Source organism: Ailuropoda melanoleuca, chromosome 16 (assembly GCF_002007445.2).
Source record: "Ailuropoda melanoleuca isolate Jingjing chromosome 16, ASM200744v2, whole genome shotgun sequence".
NCBI classification, from domain to species: domain Eukaryota; kingdom Metazoa; phylum Chordata; class Mammalia; order Carnivora; family Ursidae; genus Ailuropoda; species Ailuropoda melanoleuca.
Genome location: NC_048233.1, coordinates 56600704 through 56628035, shown reverse-complemented (window position 1 = coordinate 56628035; position 27332 = coordinate 56600704). Strand labels below are relative to the sequence as shown.

The following is a 27332-nucleotide window of genomic DNA, read 5'->3' as shown; positions in this document are numbered from 1 at the left end:
GATTTAGCTATTGTGGACAATGCTGCTATGAACATTGGGGTGCATATGGCCCTTCTCTTCACTACGTCTGTATCTCTGGGGTAAATACCCAGTAGTGCAATTGCTGGATCATAGGGTAGCTCAATTTTTAACTTTTTGAGGGACCTCCAGACTGTTTTCCAAAGTGGCTGTACCAACTTGCATTCCCACCAACAATGTAGGAGGGATCCCCTTTCTCCACATCCTCTCCAACATTTGTTGTTTCCTGCCTTGTCAATTTTAGCCATTCTAACTGGTGTAAGGTGGTATCTCAATGTGGTTTTGATTCAAATTTCCCTGATGGCTAATGATGTTGAACATTTTTTCATGTGTCTGCTAGCCATTTGTATGTCTTCATTGGAAAAGTGTCTGTTGATATCTTCTGCCCATTTTTTGATTTGATTGTTTCTCATGTATTGAGTTTGAGAAGTTCTTTGTAGATCACAAATCCATCCCCTCCTCTCCTTTCCCACCACTACGGTCTCATTGTCTCTTCCCAAGAAGATACTATTAATCTCCTAAAATTTTTGTTTGCTAGTATCATCTTGTCCTCCTAATCATTCTCTCTATATTGCCACAGGTGTACCTTGCTTTAATTGCACTTAGCAGATACTGTGTTTTCTACAGATGGAAGGTTTGTGGCAACCCTGCATCAAGCAAGTCTCTCAGTGCCATTTTTCTGACAGCATCTGTTCACTTCATGTCTCTGTCACATTTTGGTACTTCCTACAATATTTCCAAACTTCTCATAATTATTATATTTATTATGGTGATCTGTAGTCAGTGATTATGACTTGCTGAGAGCTCAGATAATGGCTAGCATGTGTTTTTTTTTATGTCTAGCATTTTTTAGTAATAAAGTATTTTTATGTGTGGGGGGGTTACTCAGAATATTTTGATGGGAATACTTCCCAGAGTTTGCAGTTATTCAATATTTTTCCTTTCCAAAAAATACAAAAACCTTGGAATGTTTTAATTGACCACACTTTCACTATTTATAAGGTACTATAACAGTGTTTTAGGCCAATTATGACCACTAATTTTTATTACATTATAATCAATGTAATCAATTACTACAAACAATTGATGTTGCTTTATTTTGCCCACATACTACTGATGTCTTTGAGCACTATTTCTTTTGCAACTGAGTTCTTCCTTTAAAATTCCTTCAGTGAGCTCTTTTGGTAGTAAAGTCTCTTGGCTTCTATTTGTCTGTAAATTATTTTAATTCTCCCTAGTTTAATTCTCCCAGGGTATAGACTAACAGATTGACAGTTGTTTTATCTCAGCCTATTGGAGATCTTATTCCACTACCTTCTGGCTTCCATCATTGCTGTTGAAAAGTCAGGTGTTGGCCCAACTGTGATTACATTGTGGGTAATTATTATTCCATTTTTTTTGTAATGTGTCTTCTCTGCATGCTTTTGAAGTCTTTTATCTTTTGATTTTTTTTTAGCAACAGAGTATTTTTTAATTAAAGTATGTACTTTTTATAGATATAATGCTATTATACACTTACTAGACTACAGTATAGTGTGAATATAACTTTAATATACACTGAGAAACCAGAATATTCATCTGACTTGCTTTATTACAGTGGTCTGGAACCATACCCTCAATATTTCTGAGGTATGCCTGTACCAGAATTNTGTGATTACATTGTGGGTAATTATTATTCCATTTTTTTTGTAATGTGTCTTCTCTGCATGCTTTTGAAGTCTTTTATCTTTTGATTTTTTTTTAGCAACAGAGTATTTTTTAATTAAAGTATGTACTTTTTATAGATATAATGCTATTATACACTTACTAGACTACAGTATAGTGTGAATATAACTTTAATATACACTAAGAAACCAGAATATTCATCTGACTTGCTTTATTACAATGGTCTGGAACCATACCCTCAATATTTCTGAGGTATGCCTGTACCAGAATTATCTCTCTAAAATTATAATTTTTTTCAGGTTTCCCTTGTTAAAAAAAAAAACAAAAAACTTTTAGTAGATTGCCAGTGGCTGCAAGATATAAGAATAAATGAATAAATAATTTCTGGAGAGAAAAAAAAGCGCTGACGACTTAAAATGATCAAAAATTTGATTAAATTCCTTATAGATATCCTTTTCTTCTGCAAGTGTAATAAGGAAATATCTCTTGCAGATGGAGTTTTTAGGATCAAGAATTTTATTGCATCTAAAGAGACAAAAGAAAAGTTGGATAATAATTTCTAATGTCTAAGATAAAATGTCCTTTGCATTGATAATCAATGGAGGGGATATTGAGCTATGTCTTACCTATGAATAGCCAAGTGGTAAGTAGAAGGTGATCTAAAATGCCTTTGAAATAACTTAATCTCTGTTACACTGGAGGCACCATGAAAGTTATTACTACTTGATGAGTGTCTGAAAATGTTAATGAAAATATAAGAAAAGAAGATAGAACCAGTCTTCCCGTTCTCCCCCTGCGGGTCCCAGCAGCTTATATGGCAACACAGGGAGTGGTAGGGGCAAGGCAGTGCAGCTTCATGAAGCCCCTGCTCAGGATACGGCCCCCAGCACACAGCCACTACCCTCCCTGCCACCAGGAGGCACTAGAGGATAGGCTCTGCCGAAGGGGCAGTGAAGTAGAAGCCCGGAAGGAGATCGGCAGGGGAGCTTGTCAACTAAACCTGCTCCTGCAAAAGTGGAAAGAAAACCAGAAAATGCAGCAGGAAATGATAAATCTTCAGACAAAAGGGAAAGGAGGAGCAAAGGAAAAACAGGTGAAAATGTCTAGCCCAGAAACTACAGATGATTTACCTGCAGAAAATGGAGTAACTACAAACAAGGAGGGTCCAGCCTCTGATAAAGCAGGAGAGAAAAAAGCTGAGTGTGACTACATCCTATATCATGTCTTACCAATGGTACCTGTCTCCCTTCTTATGCAATCCGGAGGAATATTTTTATCAAGTATTTTGTAGATGTAAATCTTTTAGGAGCTCTAGAAACGTTTTTAGGAAGGAGAGAAGCCTGCCTCATCCCATTTTTAAAGTGTAAATTTTTTTTAAGAGGTGAAATAATTTGCTGGTTGTTTATTTATGGTAGAATATAGTGGGATCAGAAAATAGTGGGATATTGAATATGGGAGGTTTTGATTGTCTTGATTATCATTCCACAGATGGGGAAATAGTTTTATATCCTATAATACACAGCACACTGGATGGCAATTTGGAGCCACAGTCCTGCATTTATTATGTCTTGAACATTTTAAATTACTTCTCTTCTCATTCTATTTTTAGTAGAATTGTTTCCTAAGGAAAACCATTTCTTGACCTTCACTCTCCCTGTCAGAATTTCATGCACTCTGTAACATTTTTGGTCCTGGTAGTTCTGTTTACCTCGTAACTTTGATAATGTGCTGAGTATGTGGTATAGATGATGTTGTGAGTTAGGGGGATTTATGACACAACAGCTTAGCAACATTTGAAAATATTTGCACTTGGTATCCTCTTAAGAAAATCTGCCTCCAAATTTAAATTGGAAAGTCACTGGAATAACTGTTTAGAAAAGAATCACAACTGCACACCTTTTAATTTTTTTGGTACATACATTAATTGTGTACAAATTGAAATATCTGTGTATTGGTCCTCAAGACAACCAACAGAATCTCAATTATGAAAGAAAATAAAAAGAAAATGGAACCTGGTGGCCATTCTTTTATGACAGAGAAGATATGCAGTAGTGAGGTTTTCTCTGAATATTGATATGACTTCCTACACTTACCTAAGATAACATTTTGACCAAGAATGTTTTATTCTCATTTTAATTTTAGGAAGATTGAATGAATTATGTCCTCCTGTTGCTAACAACTGTCTTTGAAAACACTTCATAGAGATACTCAACTAATCAATTTCTATAAATAATGTTCTTATTATATAAGTATCAAGGATCAAGAATAAATGAAAGCTAATGAGAATTTGGTTTCAGACTATTCCAAGGTACAAAGCTGCACACCAGTATACTAAAAAAAATAGATCAAAGATTCCTTGTGGGTTCAGTTTTCATATTTACCAGATCAAACATGTATCTTATAATTGATAACATAATTTTATAAATATTTATGTACATATATAATATGTATATTTATAAAATAACATGCATAACATGATATATTTTTAACTGAAACTTAGCTTCATTGCCACATGTATGCCATCTCTGCTGTGAAGTAACCAAAGAAGATATTAAGACCTCCTAGGACCAAAAATGAAATCCAAACAAAATTCCTTAGTTGTAATGTTATATTTTACGAAAATGTTTTAAATTTATGTGTTCATTTTTATCCTTACGATAACTCTGGATATAAAGATATACAATATATTTTTGTAGCCTGGAAGAATACCAATAGTTGTTAGGTGTGAAAGATAACCAAATAGTGCTCTAATGACAGACAACTGGTAGAACACCAGATCTATCTAAAACCTCTGAGCTAGTCGAGAAATCTTCTCTTCTCTAGGGAAGTGGGGGAAAAGGGCAGGTTTAATTCTTAGACTCCCTTCCCATTCTTAGAGTAAGGATCTTAATAGTTCTCAACATTGGATATAAATTAGAATAATCTGGGAGCTTTGAATAATCCCCCAAACTAGCCTGCTCTTCCCCTGGACTGTATCAGAATTGTGATTGTTGACATCAACTTAGGTGTGAGTGAAACCAGTGGTGACTAAAAATGCAGCCTAGGTTGAGACCCTTTGGTCTATGATGATTCCAGGTGCACTGCCTTGAGAGTTCTTGGAAATTGCATTGCAACAGATTTTTGGCAGAAGAGAGGGAAATACAAATCCACTTTGCTTTAAACCGCCGGGCACCAAGCAGAATGCAATTTTCGCTCGGATGACTTTAAGCTCCTGAATAGGGTCACTGTTGACTGCTGCCCTAGAATGACTTTGGCATTTCTAACAAACTGGGGGAAAAAACACAAAAAAAAACCCAAAAACCAAATCATCCTTGTCCAATTAAGTAGATACCACAGTTGTGACCTTTACCAATGCAAACTGCAGCTAAATCCAAGGCAGTGAGTGGCATGGAAAGAAAAAGAGGGAAGATGGTCACCGCCTGGGGTGAGGATGAAATACTGGGTGTTCATAACACAATTTCTTCTTTTTTTATCAGCATTACTTATCTGAATTGCTTTTCCTTTCTGCTGTCTTTCAATGTTCTCCTTTCCTTACGGCATTTACTATTATGATCACTGACATTAAACGCATTGTGAGAATCCATCCATACTGTTATGCTAAAAAAACTATAGTTATGCTCATTTGGATAGATATATTGTATACTCACATATCAACAATAACACAAGGCACATAGTTTTTGTTTTATTTAAAGTAATATTCTATGCCAAAAATCTTTAAATCTTCTCCAAGTGTTATCCTGCTTTCCAGATATAATACTTATTTCCTACTTTTGTTGTTTCTCGGTGTCGAACACTACTACATATGCTGAATGTTGTATGTGGATTTTTTTTTTATTAATTCTTCACATCAACTCTATAGCATTGGTGCTGTTATTGTCTCTATTTATATATATGGAAGATTAGTCCCAGAGAAGTAATTTGATCAAGGTTTCAAAGTTAGAAAATTGCAGAAAACAGATTTTTACTTGGTCAGTCTGACTTATGTATCTTAACTCTCTCTTTAAAAAAAGAAATTTTCCTTGTATTTATGTTCATTACACAAGATTTCTTGGGTGTTGATGAAAAGTACAGCCTAATTACATAGGCAGAAGACCCCCTGTGCCCTCAAGGGTCTTGGCTAGAACACTTGGGACGGAAATATCACCCTTAGGATGACTGGGTGGCTCAATCTGTTAAGCATCTGCCTTTAACTCAGGTCATGATCCCAGGATCCTGGGATCAAGCCCCGCATTGGGCTACCTGCTCAATGGGGAGTCTGCTTCTCCCTCTGCCTCTGCCCCGCACTTGTGCTCTCTCTCTCTCTCTCAAATAAATAAATAACAACTTAAAAAAAAAAAGTCGAGAAACATGAGCCTTTTCTCCCTTTGAACATCTCTGCCCTGATGTGGTAACTGGTGGGTTTGGGACCAGGAAGCAGATGACCCCGTGGTGAGGAGGCAAGAACAGCCCAACAGTCCCCATGAGGCACACGACCTTGGAAGTGTGGTACAGGCAGCACCACATATTCTTTCCTAAACAGCCCTGCAGGGGGACCAAGGCTGAGGGGAGCCTGTCCTATAGAGACATCAACTCTGAGGAAGAGAGGAGAGAGGAAGGAAGGAGGCTGGGAGCGGTCTTTGACTAATGTGCCAGGGCCAGTGTCTGGCCTTTTTCACATCTTATTTAACCCCCTCCAGAAACACTCACAGGTAAATATCATCACCCTAACGTAAAATGAATACTAGCTCTTAAACTCCATATTATGCAGCTGTAAACACCAATGACATTACTGGATTAATAATTCATATTTTTTCACCTAAAAATAGACCTCTGGGTAATAGGCCTCCTGTTCTTCCTCCTACATTTGTGTATTTTCTAAATTACATAAAGTCACATTTAATATTTTATAATAAAATGAATATAATTAAGGAAAACAGTATAATGAACTTATAAAAATTGTTAGTTTTTTTCAGAACATGCCATTAATTAAACCAGCAGTTTTTCAAAGTAATTGTTTTGCCTTTTCTCAGCACTTACTATTCATCTAGCCCTACCACACAAGCAGAAGACCAAAACAAATGAGTATGCTGATCACATATTGTTTATATATTATGATGCCCAGTAAGATCTTAAAGGTTTAGCACACATACACACACGCCACACTCATACATACACAGGGGTGTGTTATTCACTAACTTAGGGCGTTAGGAAGACCTGATTTGTAGTGTTTGTCAATTTCTATGGTATAAATACTACCAATTTCAATCTACCAAGGTGATATTATTGAATACGAATTGTAAAGAGATATCAGTAGCACAGCAGCATATCATATTTCCACAACATGGATCCAAAAGATATATTATAATATCTTCAAGAACAAGGCATAATAGCATGATGTAGTAGTTTTGGTATCTACCACATTCGCTTTTAGTACATTTTACTTAATTTTAAGTGTATGTAATTAATATTTAAGAAGCACTGTGTTTATGAGCTGACTAGTACAAATTCTGAAAACTTAATAGCTTTTATTTTATTTTTTTAAGATTTATTTATTTTAGAGAGAGAGAGAGAGCAGCAGGGGAAGAGGCAGCAGAAGATGAAGAGAATCTCAACCACTCTCCAATACGCTTGGAGCTCCATGTGGGGCTCAATCTCACAACCCTGAGATCATGACCTGAGCCAAAACCAAGAGTCAGACGCCCAAGCAATGGAATGCCAAGGACCCCAGTCAGGTTTAAAAGCAGATACCAGCCATGGAATATTCACCATTCTAAGTTTACAGAATAACATGCATATTCCATTGTTTTGTACTGGTAAAAAGCATGAAAAATCATGGTTCCCAGTCCAAATGTGTAATGAAGAGAGGATCTTAATGAAAGAAAAGATATGTATTTTTACCATAAACATTCCATCAATTAGACTACACATAAAACCATACTGAAGGTATTTCTCTTCTCTGGGGTCCTATGTGGCCCTCATCTCTTCACTCTACACTGTCTTGTCAAGTCATTTAATCTACTTCCAACATTTAATCACCAGCCATAGTAATGATGCCAAATCCTTTATCTCCACTCAGGTGTCTTCCCTGAATTCCAGATTTAAATGTTTAATCACCTATGGGATATAGACACTTGACTGTGTGAGAGACCTCTAACACTTAGCCTGTTGAAAAACAAACCAGTCTTGGTTCTCCTCTTGCCTTTTGCATCACAGCAAATCAATGCAAGCACTGAGTATTCTTCTTCACGTCCTGACTTCATACATCCCACTTAACCACTACATCACAGCAGTTCTATGTCCCCATGACATCTGGAACCCTGTTTCCATTTCTGTACCATAGATCAAATCACCATCACTTCCTACGTGGTTCAGTGAAAGAGACTGCCACTGGTTTGCTTGTTTCCACTCTAGTTAAGAGTTATTTTATGCAAATGCAAATCAGAGCTGCCAGCTTGTACCTTTGCTCTTTACCTCTCTGTCGGAACAATATTTTCTACATGATAAATATATAATCTCATAACAAAGACATAACAAAGATATCATCTCAGTGCCTTTGGATCCAGGTCTCCTTAGTCTTTATTTTTAATCAAAGCTATTTGGAATACAAAATTCCAAATACAAAAAAAAAAAAAGTCCTTATCTACCACACACCCCTTGCATTTTTTTCTCTTGTTTTCTTTTTACAGAGAATTCACTCAGTGTCCAATAGGTCATGTGATTTCAAATTTGCATCCCCAGGGATGAGCACAGATGGAAAACAGTTTAGTTGAATATTGAGCACTTAATGAGAACTCAATAATATATATTCCTAACTTCTAAATAAGGAAAATATCCAAGAAGAGGGGCACTGCTATGGATTGAGTATCTGTAACATTAAAAATTCCTATGTTAAGGTCTTAGGCCCCAGTATGATGGTATTAGGAGCCGGGTCTTCTGAAGGTAATTAGGATTAGATTAAGTCATGAAGGTGGGGCCCTCGTGGTGGGATTAGTGCCCTCATAAAAAATATAAAGACAGAGAGAAAGAGATCTCTTTCCAGTCACACATGTCTAAAAAAGACCATGTGAGCACTCAGCCAAAAGGCAGCTGTTTACCTTCCAGGAACAGGGCCCTCATTAAGCACTGAATCTGGGAGGACCTTGATCTCAGGCTTCACAGCCTCCAGAACTGTGGGAAATGAGTGTCTGTTGTTTAAGTCACCTAGTCTATGGCACTTTGTTATAAAATCTCGAACTGACTAAAATAGAAATACAGCAAGTGTCATTTCAAATTCCATAGAAACATCATTCTGGACACCAAGTAATGTGAGCAAATCAAGGAGCTAAGCACAATCCTCTCCTTTAGGGAGAGAAGAGTATGCAGCCATCACTGTATTCATGGTATGACCAAGACCCATGAGGGGTAGACGCTGTGCTATCAGAGCACTGAGAATAGAAAAAAATAATTCTAACTTGGAGGGTAGGAAAAAATTCACTCTAATTAGGGAGAAGCAACATAACAACTATGGAGAAAACAATGAGGGAAAGGAGGTGACTGACCTGACTGAGGGTCCTCAGCAGAAACTACAGCTGTAGGACTAAAAGGTCATATAAAGGCATCCTCCAGAATTAACAAAAAAGTAGAGGTTCCCAGGGGCGCCTGGGTGGCTCAGTCAGTTAAGTGTCTGACTCTTGATTTCGGCTCAGGTCATGACCTCAGGGTCCTGGGATGGAGCCCTGCGTCCAGGCTCTGCGCTCAGCCGGGGGAGTCCGCTTGAGGTTCTCTCACTCTCTCTATCTCTCCCTCTGCTCACACACCCTCTCTCTCTCTCTCTCAAATAAATAAATCTTAAAAAAAAAAGCAGAGGCTACCGATATATACATTTTTTTAAGTTTTTGCCAGTAGATTATTGTACTGTTGAACTCCCCACCTAATGAAATCTGTGGCTTTTAAAATCCATAGTGAAATACATACATATGTGTGTGTACATATATGTACATATATAATTTATGTAATAATGCGTATGTATGTATGCTTGTATACACATACACATATACACACATGAATAATGCAATGAAAATTTTGACTGCATTACCAAATCTTCTTTAAGAAAAATAAAATAAAATGACGTTTTGGGGGTGGGGAGGGCCACGGTATGTGGTATTTTGGTGTCTTTTCCAGATGTGAGTTGAGAATTGCTTACTTGGCTGTGTTTCACAGATTTCAGGGAAAACCATTCAAGAGTTGAAGATTTAAGAAGCCAAATGAAAGTAGATGAGACCAGTCATAGTCCATGGAAAACAGGGGGAGTTTTTAGTTGTAATGTTCATGCCACAACACTGACAGGCACTTGAGGAAACTGAGGCACAGGGAGAGTAAATGATGTGGTCCCCTCACAGCTCTCAGGCAGGCACATCACGTCACTGCAGCTACAATTAGCCAAGTCTGAAGGTGTACCGGTTAAATGTCCTCATTTAAAAGTTCCTTTGTTCATATACGGAGAAAAAAAGATTCCGTGACTGAAAGGTCCCTCTAATGCACACCCCACATCACATCATATTATTTGGGATTTTTAAAATGTTTTCTGAGGCGCCGGCATAGAGCCGAAACCACAAGTATACATAAAATACAATTTCCACCACTAATGAAAAGATAAAGAATGCGGGCAAAACATAAACACTAGGAAGCTTTTAATGCTAATCCATAAAATAGGATGTTCTATAGTACATCAGCTTAGATTTATTGAACTTTATCTTAAACAATTGGATTTTTCTGTTATTGCTTTTTGAGAAAGGAGCGATTCCTAAACCAGCCTCATCTAAATGCTTCCTACATTTTTCTGTGATAAGCCAAGGGAAATAATAAATATTTATTATTTATTTCAAGGACAGGACATACATTTATTCATAGTAAATCAGTTAAAGTAACAATCAGTAATTTCCTCCACACGTTCAGGGTCATAAAGAGCCCAGTTTTAATTGGGCCTAAGCAAACATATTTTGAGTTGGAGATGAGCGTCCTGTGTGCCCACAGAATTAAAAAGTGCTTTGCCCAAAGTCAACAGACTTAATAAGGCTGAACCTTCGCTCCTCTCTTAGACCAACACTAAGGAGGCAGGGTGTGGGCTTCCTGGTGGGTGCGTGACACTGTGTGAGAAGCCTGGCATTTTACCAGTGACCAGTGTCAATGGATTTCTTCAGGATTTTCCTTAAACATAACAAATATATTATTATTTAACTTTCTTCCCTGCCTTTGGTTAAGCAAACGAACACTTTAGACCCAGAGTTTCCAAAGAGGCGGGAAAAAAATAAAGGAGAAAAACACTGGCCTAAACATTTCTAGAGATCCTTAGGCATAGAGTAAAAAGAGAATAAGATGAAATGAAAATAAATATTTTTAAATGACTTTTGACAGAGAAACATGAGATTATACGGACTAAATCTGTGCAGTCCATACATTGATTAGTTACAGATAAAAACATAACATTACATTTTTTTCTCTTGTTTTTGATTCTGAAAATGGTATTTCTCTAAACTATTTGTGTACACCCCTTTTAATTCAAGTGTAGAGAATCAGAATAGGCAGTAAGAAAGCCCCCAAAGTACTGCATCACTGGGTAATGCATCAGTGGTTCTCTGGTGTTTCCGGGCCCACCGCTAGAGATATGCATTAGAAGGCGGACTGGTATCTTGAACACCCACTCAACAGCAAGTGGTCCTGAGGCTAGCAGTCAGCCAGCACTTTCAAATATACTGCCTGAAGCTACACTTTCTCCAACAAGTATTTCAGAGTGTAGGATTTATTTAAATGTAGAGCCTGTAAATGGAAGGTTCTGACAAGTGAAACAGAAAGCAACAAATGCCCCTCTGTCCTGTCTAATGCAGGGTAGTGGTGGGAGTCAAGGAAGTTTTGCTTGATTCACTGGTTCTCAGAATCTCCTGGGGAGCTTTTAAAAACTACTGGTGACTTATAGCCTAACCAGAAAGAATTTAATAGGTTTGGGGTGTCAGGATTTCTTTTCTTTTCTTTTAGGTTTTTATTTATTTATTTATTTATTTGAGAGAGAGAGAGAGCACAAACAGGGGGAGGGGGAATGGGAGAAGCAGGCTCCCAGCTGAGCCCGATGTGGGACTTGATCCCAGGACCCTGGGCCGAGCGCAGATGCTTAACCGACTGAGCCACCCAGGCACCCCCAAGTGTCAGGATTTTCTTACAAGTATCCCAAGAGAGTCACATGTGCAGGAAGTGTTGAAAACTATGGCCTTAATTTTTTAAAGCAGTATCCACTTTTGTAAGGATGACTGTTACACCCCAGAAGAAGATATTTTCCATATTAAGCCTCTGGTGTATATACCTGTATGTAATATAAGATGTTTTCTTTTAATTAATTATAAAATAACAGTTATTATCATTAAAATATGATTAATAATACAATTATATTAAATTCTATAACAAATATTGTATTAAATTATATTATTAAGTGATTGTAATTATTAAATAAATTGAAATAGTACTGTTAAAATATTGGTTTAAAATAATTTTAGATTATTTCAGAATAATTACGATATTAATTATTTTTATAATTAGGCAATTCTGGCTAAAAAGCACCTGGCTCTCTAAAAAAAAAAAATTTGTCTTCCAATGTTCTCCAAATGACCACAGAGACTTTACAAAGGGTTACCGTCTTCCATTTACTCCCTAATCTTTCAGTGAATTTCATATCTTACTTGGGTCCACTCTGATGGTCACACAGAATGAAGTATAAAGACAGTGCATTACTTGCTTATACTTTCAAAGCATGACTGAGGTGTACCTGGAATCTTGAACTTGCATCAGGAATCATGGGGCCAAGTGTCCCAGGTAGAATTGGCAGCTGAGATGGATTTGACCTCGTTAGACTCAAAGGGGGAGGTTGATTACGGAACACGGTTGACAGGCAGAGATGTACAGTCTCTTTCATTGCTTTCAGCTGTGAGTCCTACAGAAAAAAGAGAGATGGCAACGTTTACATGTGGTTCTGGTTGTTCTTTATTTGATTTGATTCTCCCCGTCCTCCTAGCCTACACTCATTCCCCACACAAAAACCTACCAGTTTTCAAATTTAATTGCCTAACTTCTAAATTCCACTCTGACACACTGTTTAATGCACACTCAATCTGTTTTTAGGAGCCACTGTGTCTCGTGATATATTTTGAATGCTGAATTTCAGAGATGTATGTTACTTGACATGAGTTCAATCGTGATACTCTACTGGCAAGGACATGTCAAGTAGAAAATGTCTGTAGAAACCTGCCATCTTTCTATTGGTATCCATCTCTTTTATTACAAACCATTCCCCTGGCAATGTAGGCCCCCGTGTTTCTCAGATTAGCACGTAACACCACTCAATTTGCTCGCAGATTGGAAAAAAATCAATTTTGTTTCTAATAAAACACTTACTTCCTGCAGGCCTTGTTAAGTGGTAGAAGTTCATCGGATGTGATTGTAAACGATAATATTTACACTTTCTCATATTTGCATAGGATTTCACAATATTTCAAGCTCTTTCACACGCAAGAAATAATTTTATGCTTTGCAACATCTGTGGAACTGGCATCATAATTACTGTTTTACTCTGAAGAAATGAAAGTTCAAGGTTCAGACTGTTTTTTCCCCCCTGGTTTATATCACAAGGCAGACTGAACTAATGCAGACAACAATCATCTGTAACTCCCATTTTACCACCAGATTCCACTGCTAAAAATATTTTTATTTTATTTATTTTATTTATTAAATGGAGGTTTTTTGTTTTTTTTTTTTTGAAGAGTTTATTTATTTATTTGTCAGACAGAGAGCAAGCGAGCACAAGCAGGGGGAGTGGTAGGCAGAGGGAAAAGCAGGCTCCCTGCTGAGCAAGGGGCCCGATGCAGGACTTGATCCCAGGACCCTGGGATCATGACCTGAGCCGAAGGCAGATGCTTAACTGACTAAGGCACCCAGGCATCCCTAAAAATATTTTTAAATTCTGATAGAGTAAAATAATAATAATAATAACAACAACAATAATAATATAAAGCTGAGTACAAATGACAGAGAGATCCCCCAGTGCCAAAATGGAGAGAGACATACAACTCTTAGGAAACCTTATGGTAACTCAGGGGTTATAAAGGGCATGGATGTAAGCGCAAATAAGAAAATCTCCTATAATAGTCCATTTCAAGACTTGAGATGTGTCCTTTGCGGTAAGAGAGGTGAAGAGATTAGTTACTGCGGCCAAGATCCCTGGACCAGCTGGCACATGTAGAGCGTGCCCCTTCAGAGTGGCCATGGGTCAGTGGAGCAGTGAAGTCTTGTCCTCCTGTTGAGGCAGTATTCTCCCAACAGAACTGCTATCTTTTATATTCTATGCCAGGAATACACCTTCATACAGCATCTGCTCCTACTTCCTGTCTCCTGAAGAGTAACGACTGTGAGTTAGATCCTTCCCAATGTCTACCTCTGAGCTTTCTACTCTTATGTGATATATGATAAGATTTATCTTTAAGATGACAAAGAATGTCTTTCTAGAAGAACAGTAGTTTAAGAATTCTATTTTGGTCCAGGCCAGAGATTTAAAAAACAAGACAAAAAAGTGCAGCAGGAAGAGCAGCAACTGGGAATACGTAAGAAATGGAACCGACATGTATTTCCTTCTCATTAATATTGCCCCGACAAGTTGTCTAAGACGACATAAAAATCTGATAAGAACTAGGCTGGAGGACTGTCGTTATGTGGACAGGACAGGGCAAAGCTGGGCCACGTTGAATGATGTCCTTTTACTCAACATAGTCCCTTTGATCTGCTTTGCCTGAGCCCCTGAATTCTTGTCCTTCCTCCACCACATTACTTTCAATCCTATATTTGTGTCCTTCATATAATTTGTCTCTAATTTTTAATTTATATGTATATATACACACATACATATACACATATATACATTTTTATATATACATATAAATTAAATATATATACACACACACACGTGCAAGTGCCTATTTTATTCAGAACTGCGTATTTAGCACTTAACATAATGCCTGACACATTAGAAGGGACTCACCAGAAAGGTTTCTGAATCAATGACTTAAACATTTGGGTGAAAATGCCGTTTCTATATGTCAGGGAAGGAATGTGATAAGCTGTATCAATGACAAGAAATGAAATAACAGTTGAGATTTCTCTTTCTACTCGTGCCTTGTTGTAATCATGGCTAAGTCTCCTCTCACTACAGAATGGGACATTGTGGCACTGTGTGCTGGGTCAGGAGTGAACTATTCCAGGTGGCACTGAACAATTTAAATATGTTTTCTGTCTCACATGTTATAGTGAGACAATGGAAATAGAGCTAATGCAACAGAGTCAGGCAGTTTGGGCCCAGACTCAAAGTTAATGTGGCTTTGAAATGCAGACTTTCAATCATCTCAGATCATGCAGGAAGTTATGATGGCTATTTTATTCAGTGCATTTATATCTTGGCTCCTCTAAACACATGATGTGTGTAAAAGTTGTATCTATAACAGGCTTATAGTATATGTTGCCAAAACGGACAAATATCTGAGTAATGGCTGAACTTGGATGCAAAAATAAATAATGAACTTTATCAAGTTATTAGCTTAGAACATCGATTTTTTCAGTAAATGCTGTTTGGGGAAGACACATTTTCCAATGGAACAATACACGAGGATGTGCATGTATGTGATATTTTTAATTACCTGAATTTGATGTGATCATCTCATTTGTTCCAGAGGTCTCCTGACATGGTCAGGATCATCTCAGATAACAGAATCAACGTCACATAGACGTAACCTCCAACTCCCCACCTTTCACAGCCACAGTTGTAAGCTATCTTTGCTCTTGTGTTTCAACTGATTCCTAATCTCTTAGCTCCTGATTTTATTTCTTTTTTGGGCCACAAGCGTACAACTTCGTCTCCTACCTTAGATTCCACCTCCGTTCCTTTATTACGTTGTAGACTGTTCCTGCCAGAGATCACAGATTGCTGTGAGCCACCTTGTCCTACTTTGCTCAGCTTTCTACCACAAAAACAGCTTTCTAGTTAGTCCCTCTGACATAATAGAGCCAGTTACTGACCTATTCAGACTTGGCTTGACCCAGTTCCATAAGCAGGACTCAGACAATGATTTTACCCCACGACATCATATTTTCATTTATACTGCTGACTGTAGTTGTAGTCTGTTTTGAAATTGCAGGTTACTGTTCACTTTGAAGTTCACTGTAACAAGATGTCACCTAATGAAATACAGTATAAACTGCAGAAGGTATATACTTTGTCCAAGAGCTTAGAACCTATGGCCTCCTAGGGTCAGTCTTGTTTCTGCCTTGCCTTTCTCCTCCTTGCCCCAAACCACTTTTCTCACTTGCTTTGCCACATAATAGTAAAATGCCAACTTTTTTAGGAAGAAGCTGATTATCTCAATCTCTTTTTATTTCTCTTTTTATTTACAGCCCACCAAATATTCCAAACGTATTTGCATCTTAGAGCTTTTACACTTGATGGTTCCTGTGCCCAGGAACCCCTTTCCCAAATATCTATTAGAAAACTTCCACTTAAAATTTATCTCTGTCTAGGTAGTCTCCAGGTCCCTTGTATGTAGGATAAATAATAGGTTCATTAATTTATGAAGTTAGATCTTCATTTATCTATTCAATCATTAGCTACCTATGATGCTACTGCTATCTGTCAGACACAGATGGCAAAACAGGTTCTTGTTCTTTTGCTCCTTAGTCCTGGGGGTCTGTGCAGGTTGCCTAACATCTGCCATCTTTTTTTTTCCTTTTTCAAGATTTTACTTATTTATTTATTTTTTAGAAAGCATGCACACAGGAGCAGGGGGAAGAGCAGAGGCAGAGGGGGAAAGGCTCTCAAAACAGACTCCAAGCAGAGCTGGATCTCAAAACCCTGAGATCATGACTTGAGCAGAAACCAAGAGTCAGATGCTTGACCGACTGAGCCACCCAGGTGGCTCTCACATGTGTCATCTTTAATATGGATGTAAATACTGCATGATTTCCTGGGCAAAATTTTGTGACAGTCAGATGCAATAGAAATTTTTATGTTATTTTATTATTTTATTTTATTTTTTTAGTGTTATGGTTATTCTTTGCTTCCATTTATCCCACATATTTATACATATACATAATGTGTACATTAAGGTATATATGACCAATTTAATTTTTAAATTTTTATATGAAAGTTTGAGAGATAGATTTCCATACTATAAAGTTGTTTTTACATTCCAGTAGCTGAGGCTACCTATAATTCATAAGATATTGCCAAATAAATAATTGATTGTTTGGAAAAACAAGACCGATTCTTAGATCATGAGATTATTATTGTTTATGTTGTGATAGTAAACTGAAACTTCTTTCATTAAACATGTCACAAGAACCAAGTTAGAGTGTGAAGATGTTTTCATGATATTTATGAGGTATTTGAGGTTATTTGAAGCCCAGATATAACATTCTTAGGAGCTAGGCACCTGAAGAGAGTAAAAAAGTCCCATATAAAGATGATGGAGAGAGGTAAAAAGCAATTTCATTAAACTGTAGTTTTTATCCATTTTGAAGTGAGCTAGCATTTCTACCTGCATTTATGACTGCAGTTTATGAGCCTCATACATATGGTACAAGAGATTTGTTGAAACCGACCTCAAGTAATATGAAATGCTTTTATAGTTTACTGTAGCAAAAGGAATGACAAGATCCTGAAGGTTAAAGAGAAAAATTGTTAACACTGACAGGCAGTCTCTACAATCTCATTCATTGATGTTAATAATTACTATGCTTACTGAGTGTTTTCCATGTGCCAAGAGTTCTTAGTACTTCACTTTTTTGGATGCACACAGTTTTCTCACTACCCTTATAAAGTAAAAGAAAAACAAAACATTATGTTGCCTGACTTCAAGCTGTATTACAAAGCTGTGGTCACCAAGAGAGCATGGCATTGGCACAAAAACAGACACATAGACCAATGGAACAGAACAGAGACTGCAGAAATGGACCCTCAACTCTATGATTAACTAATCTTTGACAGATCAGGAAAAAATATCCAATGGAAAAAAGACAGTCTTTTCAATAAGTGGTGCTGGGAAAATTGGACAGCTACATATAGAAGAATGAAACTGGAACATTCCCTTATACCATACACAAAGATAAACTCAAAATGGATGAAAGACCTTAGTGTGAGACAGGAATCCATCAAAATCCTAGAGGAGAACATAGGCAGTGACCTCTTCAACATCAGCCACAGGAACTTCTTTCAAGACACGTCTCCAAAGGCAAGTGAAACAAAAGCAAAAATGAACTTTTGAGACTTCATCAAGATAAAAGCTTCTGCACAGCAAAAGACACAGTTAAAAAAAGTAAGAGGTAGCCCACAGAATAGGAGAAGATATTTACAAATGACATTAGAGATAAGGGGATGAAATCCAACATACATAAAGAACTTCTCAAACTCAACACTCAAAAAACAAATAATCCAGTCAAAAAATGGGCAGAAGACATGAACAGACACTTCTCCAAAGAAGACATATAAATGGTTAACAGACACATGAAAAAATGTGTCTGTTAACATCACTAGCCATCAGGGAAATGCAAATCAAAACCACAATGAGATGCCACCTTACACCAATTAGAATGGCAAAAATTAACAAAACAGGAAACAACAAATGTTGGTGAGGATGTGGAGAAAGAGAAACCCTCTTACACTATTGGTGGGAATGCAAGCTGGTACAGCCACTCTGGAAAACAGTATGGAGGTTCCTCAAGATGTTAAAAATAGAGAGACCCTACAACCCAGCAATTGCACTACTAGGTATTTACCCCAAAGATACAGATGTAGTGAAAAAAAGGGCTACATGCACCCCAATGTTCACAACAGCATTGTCCACAATAGCTAAACTGTGGAAGGAGCCAAGATGCCCTTCAACAGATGAATGCATAAAGAAGATGTGGTACATATATGCAATGGAATATTACTCAACCATCAGAAAGGATGAATACCCACCATTTGCATTGACATGGATGGAACTGGAGGGGATTATGCTAAGTGAAGTAAGTCAAGCAGAGAAAGACAATTATCATATGGTTTCACTCATATGTGGAACATAAGCAATAGCATGGAGGACCATAGGGGAAGGGAGGAAAATCTGAGGGGGAGATATCAGAGAGGGAGATGAACCATGAGAGACTATGGACAATGGGAAACAGACTGGGGGTGTCAGAGGGGAGGGGGTGGGGGGAGGGGCTAACATGGTGATGGGTATTAAGGAGGGCACATGTTGTGATGAGCACTGGGTGTTATATGTAACTAATGAATCACTGAGCACTACATCAAAAACTAATAATGTACTACACAGTGGCTAACTGAACAGAATAAAAAAAGAAAAAACAATTAGAACAAATATCAGGTAAATATCAATCTTAATTAAATGTTAAAAAGCATCATGTTTATTATATATTATATATTTGTCATATATGCTATTTATTATACTTTTATAAAATATATATGATGACATGCATATACATATTGGTAATACATATGTACACATGTATTACATATACCTAATGAATATATATAAGGTATATACTATATGATGCATGTACATAAAGTGTACAATATATCTATATGTGTGTAAAAATTAAAGACTATCTGTGTTTATATAATTACTGGAAAATGAAACACTTGGGAAACAGAATAATTGTAAGCATACTCAGTGTGATTTTACTCCATCTTTTCCCAAAGGCAATTGGGTCCTTGAATTCGATAGGTATTTTTCTACTTCATCTATTTATGTGATATTTAATCCAAAACAAACATGATTTGTGTATTTGAACAACTGTTAAATACCATACATATAATTCTGAATTTTTCTTTTCTTAACAGTGTATGTTATAGATGTATTAATATTGATATAAATCTCTTTATATTTGTTTATTAATAATAAATCTTGATTACTATGAAAATATGAGTTTGGAAAATATATGAAATTTATATGCTAATTCTAACAGTAAAAATTTTAATTATTTCAATTTGGTATTAATACAAACGTATTTCCTGTCTTTATGCATGTTTCCGAGCACATAGGGCTAAGTGTAAATTCTAGGATACACACACTTAAAAACTGATTTAATAATTACACTCTCAGTACAGATGTATCAGAATTTGGGATCATAATGTGTACCAGTCTGATGGTGTTGAGATGACATCTCATTGTTTTTATTCACAGTTTTATTTTTCTTAGTTAAGTGTCTGTTGTTAATAAATTTTACTAAAATTTAGCGGAATGAAAAAGTGCACGGGTCTTAAGTGTGCTTTTAAAAATTTATATATAATTTTAAGCAATATTGTTGAATACATACTGATTTAGGATTGTGATATCTGTCTCCTGGAATGATCTGTAATTATCCATTTGGAAAATTTTAAGTTATTATCTCTACCAATATTGCTTCTGTTTGTCCTTCCTTTTGGGACACCAATTATAAATACTTCAACATTTTTAAAATTGATATACATTTCTTATTCTCTTTCTACTTTCCATTTATTTGTACTTTCCCTAAGTTAATATAGGCATTTGATATTAATTTTCCTTACATTTAACTTGTCTTCAGTTCTATTATGTCCAATTATCCAGTCTGCTAGTGAACAAAGTTAAAGTCTCAATTACATGCATTATATTGTTCTAATTCTGTAATACCTACTTGATGTTTTCAATAGACTCCAAGTCCAGTGAAAAATTTTATCCTTTTATCTGTTTTGTCTACTTTCCTCTATTGTCACACACACACACAATCTTTGTGAAATCTTTGTTTTCTCATTCCAGTGTCTGAATCAGCTTCAGTTACACTTTTCTTGGTTTCTTTTTAAATATTGATCAGATTATTGTAGTTCCTCTCCACATGTCTATAATTACTTTTATTACATATTAAATATTGTATATAAATGAAACAAAAATTCTCCAGAGGATACCTTCCACAAGAGAGGGTCTACCTTTCCAGTGGTAGACAGAATGATGGCTGCTAACTCCAACCCAATCAAGAACTGATCTCAGTCAGGGATTGTGTCGAAGTCTTCGTAAAATGCAGATTACTCCTGGGTGGCCCTGTTCCCTTGGCACAGACTTCCCATACTTTTGACTGAGAATAATGCGGTGTTTGTCTTCTCAAGTCCGAAATACTGTGATTGATTTCTCCGATTCAATTTCCTGCATTAATATGTGCTAGATATATGTTCTCAGTATTACAGAAAATGGCACTGGATGTTTAATATGGGTGTGAGTAAACAAAGAGATTATTTTAAAGTCAGTCCACCCTTCTGTTCTGAGTGAACTAAAGAACAAACAAATGTTTATTTCCTATGATTTTATAAAGTTGATTTAAAAATGAAAAAAAAGAATGAGAGGCATTAAGAAATTTTGCCACATTCCAAAATGATTAAGCAAAATAGTAATTCTGAATTATATAATCAATTTCTCCCTCTCTACTTCCCTCTCCATATGCCAACTGCCTCTTCTCCACATGTGTCTCCTATGAAGAGCACTGAAAGGCAAAGGTCAGCATCAAACAGGTGTTGTGGTTTATCCTGAGCATACACATTTGTAACACAATAAGAGATTAATAAAACCAAAATGAATTACAGGAGGTAAAAAGCAGTGAAGAAAATCTTTTGGAATTAGTGGTGATGGTAGCAGAACTTTGTGCACTTTAAAAATGTGACTTTTATGGTATGTGAATTATATTTAAGGAAAGCTGTTATAAAGAGGGGCTGTCATTCCCTCTTGCCTTATCTTTATAGGAACAGAGTCGGTTAGGAGGGCTACCTTCTTCTTTTATGATTCTCCCTCCAGAACTCTGATTTACCATTTCCAAAATGAAAAGTGTCAATGACTACTTCCCTTTGTTACATAACTCATTCACCCAGAGTTAATACATGGCATCTTTGTTGGTGCTTTAAAGCATGTTTATTCATGGTGTTATAGAACAAATGTATTGGTAAGGTGGAAAATGAAAAGTCATGAACTCAAAAGGCTCAACCTTGAGTCAATTTACTGTAGCAGCAAAAATGGGGAAAGATTTGGGTTCCAACGGGAATATCAAGCACTCATGAATTCTACACCCATCTCTCAGGCACAGCATCTGGAAGTGCATCAATAAATCAAGTGAATCAATGGGTCTATCCTAGCTTTGTCTGTGAAAACTGCAATTATGAGGACTCAGAGATGGTAACTTACCCGGTCCAGAGCTGCTTTCTCCAGCTCATTTTTGGCCACAGCTAATTTTCGTTCCAGATCAGTAAGTTGTTGGGCCTATAATATGAAAGAAAGGCACATCTTTTTAGTAAATTCCATAATGTCTCTTTTCACTTTAAGCATCTTTCATTCATTGCAAAGAATAAAAAAAATACTTTGTGAAATCTATTTAGAAGTCAGGTTAAAAATACTGTATTACTTTTGGTTAAGCTTCAGAAAATGGTGTGTTCGGGATTAATTAATATGCAGTAAATTCTTCACTGGACCAAAATATCTAGTTGCAAAGTTCCAGCTCCAGTCCCTGAATATACTTTGACATAATAAATCAGTTATGTTTCTAGCTGTTCTGGACTGGATTATATTCCCCCAAATTCCTATTTTGAAGTTCTAACCAACCCCTTCCCACCATGTGGTTGTATTTGGAGACAGGGCCTTTAGGGAGGTAATTTTTACAGACTACAAAACACTGGAGCTTGGTTTGGCTGCACCATCCAGTCTTGCTTCTGGAGCTGTGCCTTGCTGTTTTCCTCAAGAATTCTACTTAAATTGAGCTGGATTATAAAGGATGACATTAGTATTATATATAACACAAAAAGTGTCTTTTTTCGGGACTGGAGGAGATTATGTTAAGTGAAATAATTCAAGCAGAGAAAGACAATTATCATTTGGTTTCACTCATTTATGGAACATAAGAAATAGCAGGAAAATTGGTAGAAGAAGGAAGGGAAGAGTGTNAAGTGTCTTTTTTCGGGACTGGAGGAGATTATGTTAAGTGAAATAATTCAAGCAGAGAAAGACAATTATCATTTGGTTTCACTCATTTATGGAACATAAGAAATAGCAGGAAAATTGGTAGAAGAAGGAAGGGAAGAGTAGGGGGGGTAAACAGAAGGGGGAATGAACCATGAGAGACTATGGACTCTGGGAAACAAACAGAGGGCTTCAGAGGGAAGGGGGGTGGGGGACTGGGATAGGCTGGTGATGGGTATTAAGGAGAGCACATATTGCATGGAGCACTGGGTGTTATACGCAAATAATGAATCATGGAACACTACATCAAAAACTAAGGATGTACTGTATGGTGACTAACATGGCATAATAAAAAAATACCCTTATATTTAGGCATTTTTAAAATCTCATCTATGTTATTTATGCTTATAATGTGCATGATATGGTAGTAAAAGAATAATATGATAACATGATGATAATGGACCTAAACTCTCTCTATGCATATTCATTCCACATAACAACTCTGTCTGGTACATAGCATTGTTTCTATCCTTTTTAAATGAGAAACTGAGATACAGATTTATGAAATACCTTGCTCAAAATCACACAGCTGGGCAATAACATCTGGAATTCAAATCTAGGCAGCTTGTATTCATAGCTGGTCCTCCTCACCACTAAACATATGAATGTATATAATCTATTTATAACTAACAAATATACATATATTAAATGACATGTGCTCAAAATTTACTGATGACCTTTAGATTAAAAATGTTTGGAATCTACTCAGAAGCTTGGATAAATTTTGTGTGTTTAAGATTTTTCTTCCAATGAGGATAATAAATTCATAAAAGAAATATTCTCAAATATTCAGTAGGATGTACTTGGGTGGTGAAAGGGTAATGATAGGATTGATTTTTTTATGTATGATTCAATGTATCTATTAGCATATAAGAAACACATACTCCCTGCTCAGCAGCACTAACCTAAAAGATGTGGATAATAGTCAAGAGAGCCAACACAGACAACCACACCACCATCACCATCATCTCTACTTTCCACTTTACCGTAAAGTTAGGAGGCAGAAAATCAACAATTCCTATTTGCTTCTACTCACCCTCAAAAAAGTAGGAAGTTCTAGTACCAAGATTATCTTTGGCCATCAGATTCTTGGATACTGTGTCTGCTCGTTTCAACGTTAGTAAGTTGGGAGTGATACTGACAGGTGTGGAATTGAACGGCTAACACATGCACAAGGACCAAATTTAGACGTTAATTACACAGGAATATAGCTTAGAATAACATCTGGTTATAAGTGCTATTAAAAGTTCTAATGTATCAAAGTTATAAAGTTGAGGAAGCCTTTCCATTGGGAAATAAGAGCAGGCATATAAAATTTTCCTCCAAATTCAAGTTTTTATAAGTATAGTATTGCCAACGTGTGTATACGTATATGCATCTAATACTGATGGCCATTTAAAGAAAATCTATCCTGGATCATTTTTTCATTATATCTTTGATGTTGATTCCCTTTCCCTCCTGAAGAACACCTACACTTTGGAGGAAAGTGGCTTACACCCTTTCTCAGTCATACATTTTAGGAGAGATTATCTCAACACTCAGTTCCAGGGATGGGGATGTAATTTCNTCCAGGGATGAGGATGTAATTTCTTAAAGCAATTCCTCAATCTCAACTCCATAGTCAAATGATTGTGATTGGGTTTAGGCATCTAATTAACATCAGGCCAGAGACAAGAAGATATATACTGGTGGCTTCTGGAAGGAAAGTGGTCTCTCTTCATCTGAGTGAATAGACAGTATATTTTTTTCTTTCTCTACTATTAGTAGTATAGTATAAGGATGTTTNGGATGTTTTCTTAAAGCAATTCCTCAATCTCAACTCCATAGTCAAATGATTGTGATTGGGTTTAGGCATCTAATTAACATCTGGCCAGAGACAAGAAGATATATACTGGTGGCTTCTGGAAGGAAAGTGGTCTCTTTTCATCTGAGTGAATAGACAGTATATTTTTTTCTCTCTCTACTATTAGTAGAGAAAGTCTACATCAAGGTGAATACTGGTATTTTAACTGCATTATTGAACAAAAACTAACAATCTTTAAAAGAACATAAAATATTTATATTTAAAAGAATATAAAACCCAGAAACTCTCTAATGTATAAATGACAATTTCCAGCACAAAATAAAATCTTACTAGGTATTCAGATGAACTATATGACCCAAAGTAGCCTATAAGCCTGAGGAAGTTTTCAGCAGAAAACTACCCTTTTTGAGTTTACTTTTATGCCCGGTGAATTTCATAGAATATGTCCTATTTCACTTATTTTACTGAAAAAAAGAAAGGACTTCTTAAATATATAATGGAACTTGTATATGCATGTAAAATTGATATCAAAGAAAAATGGAGAAAAAGGTGTAGGCCAGGAGGGAGAAGGTGTTTCTACGCATCCACTATTTACCATTAGAGATTAGGTGGCAGCCATAGGCAAATCATCTTTAATGCCCAAACATTTCCTTATAGAATTTTGTTCCTTATATTAGTCTTGGGAATCATGACAGCACTTTCTAGCTGCTTCCTTGGTACTCTACTTAGCTTTTTGGATCTTAACTAATGACACTTAGACTTTAAACCACACATCTAGAAATTGCAAAACATTCTGTAAAATGGAAGTTTTATTCACTCTGACTATCACTAAAAATAAAGTCACTTTTGCCTTCATGAAAGATGAATCTCAGATGATTTCTTTTATACTGTGCATTGGGAAGTTTCTGTGATCTCTAGAAACCTGGATTGAATACACTGCTTAGAAATATGATCTGGAAGTATCTCATTTTTCTTTACTGTCGTATTTATCTACTGCATGAAGGTAAAAACCTTTCCTAAGTTACCATGAATCAATTTTGTCTTTGTCTATCATAAATTTTCTAAGAGGCAATAACTTCTAGGAATAATGATTCCAGATCATAATATAATATGTAATTATTAACTTGAAAGAGATTGAGAAGAAATGAGGGTTATCTAACCTGTGCCTTTCTCGGGCAGGTATCATCAGCTCAAAATCCTGGATGATAAGTGGTCCTTCAAACTACATAAATAGCTTGCTGCTTAATCTTAGAAATTAAAGCTACTTCAAATAATTGTGAGTATAAATAAATAAATACTTTGTGAATGTAAATAAAGTATAAATAGTTACTGCTTCTGTATTATTGTATTCATGGGTATTTTCATATTTATATAAACATATATTCTGTTATCTGATATTGATGTATATTTTCTTTTTATTCCCTCTCCCTGCTATTATATAATAATAAATACCATTTAATAATCAAACATACCATTTTTTAATTACCAGAGGTGGCAGGTACATGACCATTCCTGTATATTACCTCCCAAATTTTATCATTAACCCTAAGAGGTATATAGTATTACCATGTTTGACCAATAAGGAAAAAAGCCCAGAGAGAATAACATAGAACTAGAATGATGTTTTGGTCCCAAATTTGCCTGACTCCAAACATACCACACTGGGCTACTTTTACTCTAATGATTTAAAAGCTAAATTGGACAACGCAGGCCGTCAGTGTATTTATAAAATAGACAGCTTCAGTCATGGTTCACGTTCAACTTCTTTCCATTTCTCTGTCCTTGTTTCTTATCCCAAGAAACAATTTTTTTAAATTCCTGCAGAACATTATTATTACTCCATAAAAATGTTTTTTGTATTCTAATTTTTTCATTATTGTTATTTCACAGATGGGTGAGTGCTTTAATCCTGCTCAACACAGGGCTCGCTGTCTGGGAACATTCTGTATTATGTGAATAGTTGATTATCTCCTTTCCTGGAAAATTGCTTACTATGACGTCTCAAAAACCTTCCACCCTTCTTTCATTTATCCCAACTCTGTTCCTTTTTTTTTTTTGCCATTTGTCTGCCTTATATTCTGGTTCTTCTTCCTCTTATCTCTACCTAAAGATGAGAATGCATGGAAAACTTTGGTTCCTATTACACCTATGACTCATCAAACAGTCCTATTCCTGTATCTTTCCACAAATTTTTAAATTTCTTGAAAGATATGTCAAATTATCACATTCTTCTGATGCCTCAAAATCAGCTTGCCTAGAATGAAAGTCATAACCTTCTCTGTTTATATTATTGTCAATGGCACATCGTACTGGCTTCCTATCGCTGCTATAAACAAATCATCATAAGCTTAGAGGCTTAACACAAATTTATTATCTTAAAGTTCTGGAGGTCAGAAATCCAAAATATATCTCACAAGGTAACGTCAAGGTGTTGACAAGCCTGGTTTCTTCCAGAAGCTCTAGGGTAAACTCGCTCCTTGCCTCTCCCAGCTTCCAGAGGCTGACTATGTTCCTTGGCTTGTGGCCACAGAGCTCGAGCATTTACTTTCACTGACATATTATCTTCTCTGACTGACCCTCCTACCGCCTTTTTTTTTTTTTAAGATTTTTTTATTTATTCATTTGAGGGAGAGAGAGAAAAAAGGAGCACAAGCAGGGGGAGATGCAGAGGGAGAGTGGGAAGCGGACTCCCCACTGAGCTGGGAGCCTGATATGGGGCTGGATCCCAGGACCTGATCATGACCTGAGCCAAAGGCAGGTGCTTAACCATCTGAGTCACCCAGGCACCAATGCCT

At 36.4% G+C, this 27332-nt stretch overlaps 1 protein-coding gene and 1 pseudogene across 3 annotated transcripts in view; one reads left to right on the top strand and one right to left on the bottom strand.

Annotated features, from left to right (window-relative positions):
• Positions 1-2974, top strand: part of LOC105234411 — a 33586-nt pseudogene extending 30612 nt beyond the window's left edge.
• LUZP2 (leucine zipper protein 2) overlaps positions 1-27332 on the bottom strand; it is a 466696-nt gene that overhangs the window by 53484 nt on the left and 385880 nt on the right. For all 3 annotated transcript variants that reach the window (XM_019793075.2, XM_034645484.1, XM_034645483.1), the window contains 2 exons: positions 21906-21980; positions 12455-12619 (listed from right to left, as the gene is read on the bottom strand). In XM_019793075.2, coding sequence (XP_019648634.1) covers positions 12455-12619; positions 21906-21980 — 240 coding nt within the window. The remainder of the gene's footprint in view (positions 1-12454; positions 12620-21905; positions 21981-27332) is intronic.